We start from the raw sequence: 14546 nt of genomic DNA on the forward strand, positions 1-14546 counted from the left end.
GGATCTCCCTCTGTTACTTCCTCTCCCTCTTTGTCTCTTACTGTGTGTCAGTCTGTATTCCTGTCATGTGAGTGTGTGTCAGTCTGTATTCCTGTCATGTGAGTGTGTGTGTGTGTCGTGTGAGTGTGTGTGTCTGTATCCCTGTCATGTGTAAGTGGAAGCCTGTGTTTGTGAGTCTGTGTGTGTAGGTCTGTATCCCTGTCATGTGAGTGTGTGTGAGTCTGTATGTCTGTCATGTGTATGAGCGAGCCTGTGTGTCTGTGTGTGTGTGCCTGTAAAGAGGTGAGGTCTATCAGGTCTGTTGGGCTGTCCTGTGTGTGTCCTGCCCACAGGTGTGTCAGTGGAACAGCCCTGTGAATGATGTGCAGATAGACACACATACACACACTCGGAGCTGGACTCCTGACCTCGCCCTGTGATCTGTGTGCTATCTGAAGGGATCTTCTTGCTAACTGTTCATTTTGTTAAAAACCTGAATTGAGTGCATTATGTAAGTGACCTAACTGAATGTCTAAATCTATTTTAAAACCAAAATAAATTGATTCGTCTCGGTCCGCTGTAATTCTACCCATATCGCCTAGTGGTAGTAGCAGGGTGTATCGAAGCCTATTGCAATCTGTTGCGTGACTGTATACAACCGTGTCCATAAAGCAACGCCTTTGAATTATACAGTGTCAAACCGTCTGACCCCAGAGGTCACGAGAGGGTGCCCCGTGCGCGCTAGGGTCTCAAGAGGCGCGAGCCGCTGATCTCCCCGTGGGCACGCGCGCGGCGCCGGGCACAGAACCAGCAGAGACTCGCGCAAAAAAACAACAACCAAGAACAAGAATAAAAAACACCGAATTCAAGACACTTCTCGGGCGGAGCTGTGAGCCAAGTATAGCCTACGTGGGCAGCAAAACGACAGGGACCTGCCCGTGGCGCTGAGACCGAGAGATAGAAGGAGGGCGTCTGCGCCCGCAGCAGGGAGATGGGGCCGACCTGCTCTGGGAAAGCCTGTATCCCGGGATAAAGTAAATTCCGCCGCTGGAAAACTAACGAAGAAAGGACGGAAAGGGGGCGGGGAGAGGGTGGGCACCGGCCGGAGCCAGGAATAGCGGCTCTGCCAAGCCTGCCGCCCTCGCCTGTGCTGGTGCGCATCGGGACGCGCGGAGGACGTGGACCGCTGATTGCAAACACGGGACCCGCTGGAGAGTTCGCGATAGTCCGCGGACACGCACGGCCCTCTGTCCCCGAGCGGCTGTGACTTCCTTAATTTTTTTCACTCTCGGTCGCTGCAGCCCCGATCCCTGCGAGTGAGGGTTATTTTCAGGAGTGTCCCTGCCGCCCGAAGTTGCTAAGCGTCCACGGCGTGTCCACGGATCGTCTTACCGCCTCACGCGGCGACCTGCGTGTTTTTTTTTTATTCTTTTGGCAGTAACTCAAAACTGACACGTCTAATTCCTCATAAACCTAACTGTTTTCTTTTTAATTGACTTTTTCCGTCCTCGCTGCAGTTTACCGATGTTTGTTCGTGGTCTGGTCACTGGGGTGGACAGGCACAGTCAGGACTGAACGCACAGGGCTCGGGTGACTGCAGGGGCGTCTCCAGCCCGGAGTCCCTCCCCCCGGCTCGCTCGGACCTTGCGCTGGACTGGATGTTTGAAGGTGAGCTCAGTTCATATCCTGTCCGTTTTACCGCCGCCGAGTTATCGAGTACCGTGACTATTGCACGGACAGACCTGGACTCCTGTCAGTGTGGGGCTGAATGGCAGAACATATCCAACAAAGACAGTGTCTCCTGCCAGACAGGCGCCCCCAGTGCGGTCTGGGACTGCGGGTGAAGATGAGAGTTTGGGACACTCCAGGGTGTGAGAGTTTGGGATAGTGGGTGACGTTGAGAGTTTGGGACACTCCAGGGTGTGAGAGTTTGGGACGTTCCAGGGTGTGAGAGTTTGGGACAGCGGGTGAAGATGAGAGTCTGGGACACTCCAGGGTGTGAGAGTTTGGGACAGTGGGTAAAGTTGAGAGTTTGGGACACTCCAGGGTGTGTGAGTTTGGGACACTCCAGGGTGTGTGAGTTTGGGACGCTCCAGGGTGTGAGAGTTTGGGACAGCTGGTGAAGATGAGAGTTTGGGACGCTCCAGGGTGTGAGAGTTTGGGACAGCGGGTGAAGTTGAGAGTTTGGGACAGCGGGTGAAGATGAGAGTTTGGGACACTCCAGGGTGTGAGAGTTTGGGACAGCGGGTGAAGATGAGAGTTTGGGACACTCCAGGGTGTGAGAGTTTGGGACAGCGGGTGAAGATGAGAGTTTGGGACACTCCAGGGTGTGAGAGTTTGGGACAGCGGGTGAAGATGAGAGTTTGGGACAGTGGGTGACGTTGAGAGTTTGGGACACTCCATGGTGTGAGAGTTTGGGACAGCGGGTGAAGAGAGTTTGGGACACTCCAGGGTGTGAGAGTTTGGGACACTGGGTAAAGTTAAGAGTTTGGGACGCTCCAGGGTGTATGAGTTTGGGACAGTGGGTAAAGTTGAGAGTTTGGAACAGCGGGTGAAGATGAGAGTTCGGGACAGCAGGTGAAGATGAGAGTTTGGGACAGCGGGTGAAGATGAGAGTTTGGGACAGTGGGTAAAGTTGAGAGTTTGGGACGCTCCAGGGTGTATGAGTTTGGGACAGTGGGTAAAGTTGAGAGTTCGGGACAGCGGGTGAAGATGAGAGTTTGGGACAGCGGGTGAAGATGAGAGTTTGGGACACTCCAGGGTGTGAGAGTTTGGGACAGTGGGTAAAGTTAAGAGTTTGGGACGCTCCAGGGTGTATGAGTTTGGGACAGTGGGTAAAGTTGAGAGTTTGGGACAGCGGGTGAAGATGAGAGTTCGGGACAGCGGGTGAAGATGAGAGAGGGCACATGGGCGGGTGTGTGTGCATATGAGCCAGTTTCCCCGAATGAGTTAAGACCCACGGGGACTGGAAACTGTGTGTGATCTCGAAAGGCACGTATAACACTGAAATTCATCATCACAAGAGTGAGAGGCAGTCCTGTGTGGTTTCAGTGGTATTGAGCTCAGTTAGCACAGCAGCTGACAGGACGCACACATTGTAAGAGGTGACATACAGAGACAATAGGTACTGTGTCACACTGAGAGACAAGAGTTACTGTGTCACACTGCATGCCTGTCCTGTCCTTTGAGAGTTTTTATTGTTTTATAGTGTGTTTCTGATGCGTGTCCTCTCCTTTGCTTTGTGATCAATTCTACTCTTAACGCCTTGTAGGAGGAAGTCAGTTGTCACAGTGAAAGTGAGTCAGCTGTGTCCTGTCTTCCCATACCTTTTGGTAAAGGCTAGTTAACAGATCCCAGTGGTCAGTCTCACACCTGCCCAAAGGTGCCTTTTAAGCACTGACACTGCAGTGCTGCATGTGTGCAATATATACTGTCCCACTTCAAGCACAGAGGACCTGAGTCTCTGGTGGGGCTGCACTTCACAGCTGATCTGAGAGTGGTGGGTGCGTGGAACAAGCTGCCCAGCGGTGTGGGTGAAGCAGAGGCCCTGGGAGCCCTCAGTGAGGTGCTGCAAAGAAGGAAAAAGTGGGCTACAGCCTGGAAACCTCCCAGACAGCAGGCTCAGTCCTCGAACCCCAGTTCAGCAGCTAGAGGGCAGTGCTGGGAGAGGAGACTCAGAGTTTGTTTCATTTCCTGGCCATGAGCACCATCTCATCCAATCAGAGTCGCCCATCCACCGGTTTTCTAACTGCTTCCTCCAGCTGGAGCCCGTCCCAGCAAGCAGTGGGCGCAGGGCGGGGTACACCCTGGACAGGACACCAGTCCATCGCAGGGCAGACACACTCACACCAGGGCCAATTTTCCCAGCAGCCCAGTCGGCCTCCCAGCAGGTCTGTGGAAAACTAGAGCTCCCAGAGGAAACCCACACGAACAGGGAGAGAACATGCAGACTCCACACAGACAGACCCTCAGGTCTGGAATCTGAACCCAGGGCCGCAGCACTGAGCCACCCTGCCGCCTGCTCAATCAGAGGGATGGTGGAGACAATCTGTGACCACTGACTCCCTGTTGATCCAGAGGAGTTCCTGGCTCCCAGCGTCACTGTGGGGATCCCAGAAGGCCAGAAGGAATGAAGGAACCTACCTTCCCATGTCACCCCCTCCTACCTGCCCAAATTATAACATCCACTGTGCATCTTCCCCCACCCTGTGGGCGCTCTTCTTTTACACAGAGAGTGGTGGGAGTGTGGAACAAGCTGCCCCCTAGCCATATTGGTAAGATCCACAACATCTGTTTTCTTTCAAGGAACAGCTGGTGGAGATCCTCAGATTAATTCACTACCTATCGAACGGGCCTCAGCTCCCTTGTAGAGACGCTGGAGGGGCGCGACGCGTCCCGTTGTTTCGGGTATTTACGGTAATGCGAGGCCACGTGTGGAATGTTTGGAGGCGCGCAATTGTCGACGTCATACGGTAACGCTGGCGGGGGGAGTTACGCTGTGCTGTAGACCTGCTTGTTTAAACTAATGACGGTGTTTCACTGAGGCGGTGGGGGAGTTGGGATGAGTAGAGAAAGGAACTGAGAAAACGGGGTGAGGCTCGCCGCTCTCTGCATACATTCCAGCACTTTCCGCGGGGAGAGGGAGGGTCACTCCCTGACACTCGCAGGGGTAGGAGAGGGGTTCTCCGGAGCGGAGGAGCCGGAGTCAGCCGGGACTCAGCAGGTGAAACACCGCGTTTCGCTCTTCTCGCTCTGTACGCCCCGAGACAGTCCCTGCGCCCGCGAGGGGCTGTGGGGCGGGGCGGGGCGGGACCGGGACCGGGACCGGGTGGGGTGACGTCACGCAGCAGCGCCAGACTGGACCAGCAGACAGGACGCTGTTGGCAAATTCGGTTTCATTCAGATTCTGCGCTCTTTACCGGCGTGGCAGCGGAATTACAGTGTTGCCAAAACATATACAGTTAACGCAACTTTTACAGGCATTTACAGTACAAACGCATCACTGGGCAGCCGCGTACATCACATAAAACATTACTGAGAGACAGGCTCACTGCTCCTCAGGCTGGGACAGGAGATCACACACTGGGCTGCAGCTCTGTTAGAGTTGCCTACCCCGGTTGGATTGGGAGCTGTTCTGATTCTGGCAGGAGTGCGGATTCTGGGATCAGATTAGTTATTTCAGTCAGTGTTTGTCTAATCTGGAGTATTTCTCACAGTGCAGTAAAAAGTTCATCTCTGTCTCTGTTTCTCCCAGCTGGCAGTGGGAGCACAGCCTATCTTCTCAGGACAGCCAGGTTTGTTATTATCTAATAACTAATAAATAGCTAGGTCTTTTCTGTATACTGATTAGTATACTCCTCTCTGTATCTCTATGTGTCTCTATAGCCCTTTGCGCTCCTCTCTGTCTGTGTCTGCACAGCCCTGTGTGTGTCTCTGTCTGTGTCTGCACGGCCCTGTGCGCTCCTCTCTGTCTGTGTCTCTATAGCCCTGTGCGCTCCTCTCTGTCTGTGTCTGCACAGCCCTGTGTGTGTCTCTGTCTGTGTCTGCACAGCCCTGTGCGCTCCTCTCTGTCTTTGTCTCGATAGCCCTGTGCGCTCCTCTGTGTCTGTGTCTCGATAGCCCTGTGCGCTCCTCTGTGTCTGTGTCTCGATAGCCCTGTGCGCTCCTCTCTGTCTGTGTCTCGATAGCCCTGTGCGCTCCTCTCTGTCTGTGTCTCGATAGCCCTGTGCGCTCCTCTCTGTCTGTGTCTCGATAGCCCTGTGCGCTCCTCTCTGTCTGTGTCTGCACAGCCCTGTGCGCTCCTCTCTGTCTGTGTCTGCACAGCCCTGTGCGCTCCTCTCTGTCTGTGTCTGCACAGCCCTGTGCGCTCCTCTGTCTGTGTCTGCACAGCCCTGTGCGCTCCTCTGTCTGTGTCTGCACAGCCCTGTGCGCTCCTCTCTGTCTGTGTCTGCACGGCCCTGTGCGCTCCTCTCTGTCTGTGTCTCTATAGCCCTGTGCGCTCCTCTCTGTCTGTGTCTGCACAGCCCTGTGCGCTCCTCTCTGTCTGTGTCTGCACAGCCCTGTGCGCTCCTCTCTGTCTGTGTCTGCACAGCCCTGTGCGCTCCTCTCTGTCTGTGTCTGCACAGCCCTGTGCGCTCCTCTCTGTCTGTGTCTGCACAGCCCTGTGCGCTCCTCTCTGTCTGTGTCTGCACAGCCCTGTGCGCTCCTCTCTGTCTGTGTCTGCACAGCCCTGTGCGCTCCTCTCTGTCTGTGTCTGCACAGCCCTGTGCGCTCCTCTCTGTCTGTGTCTGCACAGCCCTGTGCGCTCCTCTCTGTCTGTGTCTGCACAGCCCTGTGCGCTCCTCTCTGTCTGTGTATCTATAGCCCTCTGCGCTCCTCTCTGTCTGTGTCTGCGCGGCCCTGTGTGCTCCTCTCTGTCTGTGTCTCGATAGCCCCGTGCGCTCCTCTCTGTCTGTGTCTCGATAGCCCCGTGCGCTCCTCTCTGTCTGTGTCTCGATAGCCCCGTGCGCTCCTCTCTGTCTGTGTCTCGATAGCCCCGTGCGCTCCTCTCTGTCTGTGTCTCGATAGCCCCGTGCGCTCCTCTCTGTCTGTGTCTCGATAGCCCCGTGCGCTCCTCTCTGTCTGTGTCTCGATAGCCCCGTGCGCTCCTCTCTGTCTGTGTCTCGATAGCCCCGTGCGCTCCTCTCTGTCTGTGTCTCGATAGCCCCGTGCGCTCCTCTCTGTCTGTGTCTCGATAGCCCCGTGCGCTCCTCTCTGTCTGTGTCTCGATAGCCCTGTGCGCTCCTCTCTGTCTGTGTCTCGATAGCCCTGTGCGCTCCTCTCTGTCTCTCTCTCCCTCCTTGCTGTTTAAATACCCCGATTTCTCTCCTGTATCCACTGGCGTTGTCTGGGACGTGTGTTGTTCTCTCTCCTCGACTGCTGTTGGGGACCCGTCCAGCCTGGTGGGGACAGAGGGGACCCCCTCCCCAACACCCCTGTGCGGGACGTGCTGTCCCCTGGTGTCCCTCTGGCACACAAAGGGCTGTTTGTTCTGGGTTGCTGGGTCGCTGGGCCACGTTCCTCTCTGGAATGCCTGCCTGTTCGAGCAGCACCGCACGTCTCTGTGCTCCGAACGCACGCAGGACTGGCGATGGCACACAGGGGCGGATTAGGGTGGGTCGTACTGGACACTGTGAGGTATGGTTTGAGAAAGGGGGCTGGTGCTGGAGGGATGCTGTGTTCGTTCAGTGCCTCCTTTTAAAAATCAGGATCCCCCGACCCCTGACCTCTGACCCCTGACCCATGAGGTTTTACCGTTTGTCATTTCACTGCCACACCTGCAGCCCCCAAGGACCCGAGTCCCCTTTACCGACCCGTTACTTGCTTAAGCGATCCTTAGCCTTTCCCAGATCTGCAGGACCAGGTACTTTCCCAGCTGGGACGCCACGTCATGCCAGTTTTTGGCCGTGTTAGAGCCGTGAGCTCCTGGCTGTTGACTCAGAACGGGCGCTCTTCATCTGTATTCTGACATCCGAGCAACCTCCTGGTGTCCGTCATAACGATCCCTGTGCCGGTGGGTGCAGCAGTGCCTACAGGAGGCTGTTTTCCCTCTGGGATTCTGGCTGGAATTGTTTCAGATGCCAAAGCACTTGGCATCGGTCCTGGGCTTCTGATCTTCGAACAGGTTCGCCGAGGAGAGGAGTGATTGACGGGGCCGTTCGTGTGTGCAGGGGCTGTCGGAGTGCCAGCTGTGTGAACTGTGAGGAATGTGGAGCGAAACTGGAATTCCGGGCGGCAGTGGGGAGTCACCGACCATGTGGTTGGCAGATGACTCCCACTTCACAGGAGTCTGATCTGCTCCAGGGTTTACAGGGCTGTCAGTCAGACTCCCACTTCACAGGAGTCTGATCTGCTCCAGGGTTTACAGGGCTGTCAGTCAGACTCCCACTGCACAGGAGTCTGATCCGCTCCAGGATTTACAGGGCTGTTAATGAGACTCCCACTGCACAGGAGTCTGATCCGCTCCAGGATTTACAGGGCTGTTAATGAGACTCCCACTGCTCAGGAGTCTGATCCGCTCCAGGGATTACAGGGCTGTCAGTCAGACTCCCACTGCACAGGAGTCTGATCCGCTCCAGGATTTACAGGGCTGTTAATGAGATTCCCACTGCACAGGAGTCTGTCCGCTCCAGGGTTTACAGTGCTGTCAGTCAGGGGACCCTTGCACAGCAGGTGGAGTGAAAAAGGGTGAGACTGAAAGAGATTCTGGGGTAGAGAAGGAGGGAGAGGGGGGCAGGTTGAGACCCGAGGCTCACAGCTGGCGAGAGTGGTGGTGTTGGGGAGGGAGACAGTGGCAGATATCGGACAGGACAAACAGAAACAGACTGGACAGGTTTCTTGCCTGCGCAGGGCGGGAGAACAGGGTGCGTCCAGCCCTTGTGGAGAAACCGGAGCCTGCCGCGAACAGGCCGGTATTTTCCTGCTGTACCTGGTTGCCATGGCGACGACTCCGTTCTAGCCAATCGGCGCACACCCCCACCCTTCTCCAGAATGCTTGTCTCCAGGCCGCCACCTGATGCACCCTGGCCTGCTGCTTTGAGATTTTCCACGGCCTCGGCCCTGCCTCCGCTCAGCTGTATTACAGTGTACTACTGCACCTGTGATGAGGTAGAGCTGGATCTTACACTATTTCTGCAGTCTGCACAGACAAACCCTTTACATTTCAGGAAAGAGTGAGCTCTTTTGCTCCTCAGCAGCTCACATGCTGTAGGCTCCCCGCTCGACATGTGGAAGACTGTAGCTGTACTGAGCACTGCTCTGTGTAACTGTGCGTGTCAGAGCTGTACTGAGCACTGCTCTATGTAACTGTGTGTGTCAGAGCTGGACTGAGCACTGTGCTGTGTAACTGTGTGTGTCAGAGCTGTACTGAGCACTGCTCTGGGTAACTGTGCGTGTCAGAGCTGTACTGAGCACTGCTCTGGGTAACTGTGCGTGTCAGCTGTACTGAGCACTGCTCTGGGTAACTGTGCGTGTCAGAGCTGTACTGAGCACTGCTCTGGGTAACTGTGCGTGTCAGAGCTGTACTGAGCACTGCTCTGGGTAACTGTGCGTGTCAGAGCTGTACTGAGCACTGCTCTGGGTAACTGTGCGTGTCAGAGCTGTGCTGAGCACTGCTCTGTGTAACTGCGTGTCAGAGCTGTGCTGAGCACTGCTCTGTGTAACTGTGTGTGTCAGCTGTGCTGAGCACTGCTCTGTGTAACTGTGCGTGTCAGAGCTGTGCTGAGCACTGCTCTGTGTAACTGTGCGTGTCAGAGCTGTGCTGAGCACTGCTCTGTGTAACTGTGCGTGTCAGAGCTGTGCTGAGCACTGCTCTGTGTAACTGTGCGTGTCAGAGCTGTGCTGAGCACTGCTCTGTGTAACTGTGCGTGTCAGAGCTGTGCTGAGCACTGCTCTGTGTAACTGTGCGTGTCAGAGCTGTGCTGAGCACTGCTCTGGGTAACTGTGCGTGTCAGAGCTCTGTGCTGTGGGTGTGGATTGTAGTTTCCTGCTGAGTCCCTCCTCTCTCCAGTCCAGTATGCTCTCAAGGTTTCCAGGATGTGTGATTCATTGTGTGATCAGGCTGCTTCAAGTTCTTTTTCCATTGTTTTGGGGTCATTGTTTCCAAAACAGAGCGTCTGTTAGCTGTAAAGAGGTAGAAAGGCAAAGGCACGTGCGCACTCGTGTGTGTGTGTGTGTGTGTGTGTGTGTGTGTGTGTGTGTGTGTGTGTGTGTCCTTCCCACTGACTCTCACCTGTGTGTCCACAGTACTGAGCACTGTGCTGTGTAACTATGTGTGTCAGAGCTGTATTGAGCACTGTGCTGTGTAATTGTTTGTCTGAGCTCTACTGAGCACTGTGCTGCTTAACTATGAGTCAGCGTTGTACTTGGCACTGTGCTGGGTGCAGACCCCAAATCCTTAGGCTCTATTTTGCTGTGTCAGAATTTAATTTTGGTGGAACAGACAGTCTCTCCAGTTGCTGACATACCAGTGCCCTAACCGACACACACCCCTCCCACAGCACAGGGGCAGACTCCGACTGTGTACCCACCTGTGTTTGTACTGCGGCAAGAACAGCTCCCCTCCCCAGCTAGCGGGAGTTCAAGGAGAGGTCGACACCAGGGGCAGTGGGGGAGACAGCTGGTACACACAACAGCAAGTCCTCATGGGTCGTTACTCAAGAGCATGTCAACCCAGTCGTCAGGACACAAGGGACACGCCACATTCAGAACAGCTCGGCTTTCAGCCAGAAACATGAGCAAGACAGGCTTCAATTCAATTGTATTTGGGTCTTTTCTTCCTAACAATTAGACAAAAAGCCATACAATGTTCAGGCGTCTGGTTTTAAACTTTTCCAGCTGAGTGATCAGGGGTTGGAGAAGGGGCTTAAGTACCATGGCTTCTCCAGAGGAGGACGTGGTGGAGGCGACGCAGGCGACGGTGCTCACAAGGCGATTGCACAGAGATGATCTGCCAATCTCCGAGGACGAGCTGGACTGCCTCCGAGAGGCCACAGGTGAGGGATGGAGCTGCTGGGACTACATCCCCCAGCATGCACCCGCTGGGGTAGGAATGGGTACACAGATCCCAGCATGCACCTGATGGGGTAGAAATGAGAATACAGATCCAAGCATGCACCCGCTAGGGTAGGAATGAGAATACAGATCCTGGTGTGTACCCGCTGGGTACACAGATGCCCGCATGTACCTGCTGGGGTAGGAATGGGTACACAGATGCCAGCATGTATTATGTTGGCTGTAGGGGGTGGAAAGTAAAATGTTTTAGAACGTAGAACGTAGAAAAGAAATGAAGGAGTACGGAGATCAGTAAGAACAGGTATACACACACTCTCCCTGGGTAACTCTTCAAGTCTGAGACTGCAAGTCTTGCTGTGTTGGCAAGACAAGGAGGGACAGGAGAGCAGAGTGGAGCCTCATCAGGGTTTCCCAGTCACTGGAAGACAGCGGGCGTGTGCGTGCTAGTCACTGAAGGCGGAGGCGTGGAGGGCTGCGGATTGAGAGAACAGCAGAAGGGCTTTAAAACCCTATAATTAGATGAAAAGTGCCAGGTCAGCATACTCCTACAGCAAGAGCACATTTAATGACATTCTGGCGCACAGCGGAGTCGGGGAAGCGCAAGTGACAATTGCAATAAGGGCTACGGTAAACAGAAGCTGCCGCAGAGGTTTCCCAGGTGTGACAGCACAGAGACTGAAGGGCCAGGCGCAGCCCTGGGGGAGGCTGGTGGTGTTCACCTGGACTTCACGCCATTCCTTCTGTGGAGGAGCTCCCCACACCACCTGCCCCTATGCACTAGTTCTCCTTGACTCTGTTTTATGGTATAGTTGAGTTACATTTACACAAGTTTAAAGTCCTGAGTAACCCAGGGGAGAGGGCCTATAATCTAGCCAATTGCATCATGTGTGTAGCCCAGAAGGACACAGACTACAAAGCCCATCATGCACCAGACACGAGAACTACAGAGCCCAGCCTGCCCTGTGTGACCTCTGCCCTGTTTTGCCCAGACGAGCGGCCGTTCCTGGTGATCCATCACCTGCAGGCGGTGAGAGAGAAGGGGGTGCCGCTGCTCCTGCGGGACACGCCCGTCACCTGCAAGGTGGACAGCACGGAGCGCCACACCACGCGCTCCAAGGTGAGCGATGGCATGTTGGAGAGGCGGGACAGAGCAAGCCTCCTGCCCCGAGCCCGTTCGGCCCGGCTTGCTTGTGTGGCTGGAGCTTCTGCTCACACGGGGAGTCCTGAGCCTCCAGGCTTGGCTAACCCTAGCCGTGCATAGGCCAGTACAGAGCTTTGGAACAGGCAAAGGCTTATCCCATGCAGGAAGGAATGGATTGGAAAGGAGTGCTTGGGATGAACTTTGCCTGTTCCTCTGCAGCCTGTGCTCCCTGCTCACACTTCAGCTCTGAGTTCCTGCGACCTGCATGCAGCGCCGTACATCTGCCACAAAAAGACTCCCAGGTCATGACAGCCTCCACCTCCCAGGCCTTGAAATTTACTCTGACGTGCGAATGATAGACGGGCACGATTTCAGATGAGCAGTACGGACGGGTCAGACCAAGATGGAGTCTTTATTATCCCCAAGGGGTGGTTAGTTATACAGCAGCGGACAATATGAAGAACAGAACAATTACACATACGGGAACTGGAGAACCGCAGGGTTACGGTCGCAGCTATAAATGCGAACTGAAACTTTATATTGGGAAGCGTGATTCTGGGTTCTGAGGGGACTAATTGGATTTCTTTAAATAAAAGGCACGAGAGGTCCTCTAGGATGCAATATGCTTTATGCAGAACTCGTCACTGATAGACATGGAGCAGGGCCGAAAGGTCAGCACCAGTGAGTATGGCAGCATGACAAAATCTCCAGTTTGTTCTTACTCTTTAGAGCTTCCCAAACCAGCAGCTCAGTGCTACAGCTAAAGCAGATTCTATAAAAGACTCAACGGATTATCAGCCTTAAAATATTTCAGATGCCTTAAGAAAAAGACTCTGTTGCCCCCTTTTCTTGGGACGCAGTTGATGTTTGCCTCAGTTGAGCTTGCAGTCTAGAACAGTCAATAGACACTTACCTGCCACCTCCTCCACTCCGGATGCAGGTTTGAGTGGGCGTCTCCTTGAAGTCACTTGCCCCGTCTTTGGTCCTGGAGACATTCCACTTCAAATAGTTTAGTTCTCCCCAAGTGGCTCCTTTGACACTGGCCTGTGGCTCCACACTTCTGCAGGCAACTGGCTAATAATAACAGAGCCCTCTGCAGGTTTCATTATGTGTCTGGAGTGGTGAGGAATCTTGCAGTCATGTGTGTGCAGGACAAAGTAAGGAGACGAGACACATCTTTGGGGGAACCAGTGGAAGAATACAGCTTGTTAGACAGGGCATTGTTACCCTCTAAGTTTCATCTGTAATCACATCACTGATCCATCTGACTTGATTAAGATCAAGACCAAGATTAGACAATGGCTTAGTTCCCAGTAAATACTGTTTAATTGCTGGAGAGAAATCTACAAGCAGCAGGCTAGTGTGAAGCTGGAGAAGGATCAGGTTAGGAAGGGATATTGTAGCATATTCTCCAGCCCTACCTGCCCTGTAAGCAATCTGAGATGGGTCCAACTGGTCCTGTACCTGTGCCACTGTCTTGTTTTTCACTGGCTGGTCAGAGGTTTTAGTAACCAGTGAGGTGAGGGATACTGGTCTAGAAGAGCATGACCTAGGAGGTTAGACTTTTGTCACTGAGGCCATAGGGTACAAACCCCTCTGTCTCTCTCGGGTGCAGCTGTCTGCGTGTGTGTATGAACCCCTCTGTCTCTCTCTTGGGTGTGGCTGTCTGTGTGTGTGTATTAACCCCTCTGTCTCTCTCTCGGGTGCAGCTGCCTGTGTGTGTATGAACCCCTCTGTCTCTCTCTTGGGTGCGGCTATCTGTGTGTGTGTGTATTAACCCCTTTGTCTCTCTCTCGGGTGCAGCTGCCTGTGTGTGTATTAACCCCTCTGTCTCTCTCAGGTGCGGGTCAGCACTCTGTACACAGTGCGCCTGACTCACGGCCGGTTCACCTGGACGGTGAAGAGGAAGTACCGCCACTTCCAGGAGCTGCACCGCGACCTGCACAGCCACAAGCTGATGGTGAACTTCCTGCCCCTGGGCAGGTGAGGCCAGCGCAGGGCACGGTTATCCTGCCCTTCCAGGGCGAGCGTTCATTGTCACGCAGTGCTGCGATAAATGGGCACAGTGAGACTGTGTTAGTGCTGCGCTGTGCAAGGGCAGCAGCTGGGGGCGACCGGGAGAGAGTCCAGCGCTGCAGAGTCTGGCTGCACTGTTCAGTGAACAGAGTCACTGTAACACGAGAACACTTGCACGTATCCTTAAACAAGAGACTGCTGTGGGAAGCCCTGTGGTGATTTACTGGATGTAAACACTTTTAATACACTCGAATTACATGTCTGTTTCGCTTAATTGCATGGTGCTTCATGGTGACACACGTGAAATACTTGTTTCAGCCACTGGCGGCGGTCACATGGAGGGTGACTCTGGCGTGATGACGCGATGCGGGTTGTGGGTCCTGGGGTCCCACTGACTTTGCCTTTCCCTGTGTCCCCGCAGGTTTGCCGCGGAGAGGCAGCAACTGGGCACCATGGCGGACGAGCTGCCCACCCTGCACGGCGCAGACCGAGCGAGACGGGCTTCCAGCAAGCCGGTACGAGACTCCCGCCACCCCGCCGCCCTTGGGGCTAGCTTGAACCCAGGGCCGATAGCTGGGTGAGGTGGGGGAGACACTCAGTCCAGCTCATCTGTATCTTCACATTAACATCACCATCAGATCTGTAGAGACTGTAAAGACACTCAGTCCAGCTCATCTGTATCTTCACATTCACACTCATCACCATCAGATCTGTAGAGACTGTAAAGACACTGAGTCCAGCTCATCTGTATCTTCACATTAACATCCCCATCAGATCTGTAGAGACTGTAAAGACACTCAGTCCAGCTCATCTGTATCTTCACATTCACACTCATCACCATCAGATCTGTAGAGACTGG

At 54.3% G+C, this 14546-nt stretch overlaps 1 protein-coding gene across 9 annotated transcripts in view; it reads left to right on the plus strand.

The window, feature by feature from the left end:
* Positions 1-403: 403 nt before the first annotated feature.
* The window catches only part of pld2 (phospholipase D2), a 38517-nt gene continuing 24374 nt past the window's right edge, over positions 404-14546 (plus strand). For 3 of the 9 annotated variants that reach the window (XM_088628326.1, XM_088628329.1, XM_088628334.1), the window contains exons 1-6: positions 4447-4570; positions 5234-5273; positions 10354-10511; positions 11520-11647; positions 13512-13654; positions 14109-14202. In XM_088628326.1, coding sequence (XP_088484452.1) covers positions 10391-10511; positions 11520-11647; positions 13512-13654; positions 14109-14202 — 486 coding nt within the window. In that variant the 5' untranslated portion in view covers positions 4447-4570; positions 5234-5273; positions 10354-10390. Of the gene's footprint in view, positions 491-671; positions 1648-4446; positions 4703-5233; positions 5274-10353; positions 10512-11519; positions 11648-13511; positions 13655-14108; positions 14203-14546 lie in introns of those variants that run through there. The other 6 variants (XM_088628332.1, XM_088628331.1, XM_088628330.1 and 3 more) reach the window with 6 other exon arrangements.

The sequence above is a fragment of the Lepisosteus platostomus genome, chromosome 4, assembly GCF_059453375.1.
Source record: "Lepisosteus platostomus isolate fLepPlt1 chromosome 4, fLepPlt1.hap1, whole genome shotgun sequence".
In the NCBI taxonomy this organism is placed as follows: Eukaryota; Metazoa; Chordata; class Actinopteri; order Semionotiformes; family Lepisosteidae; genus Lepisosteus; species Lepisosteus platostomus.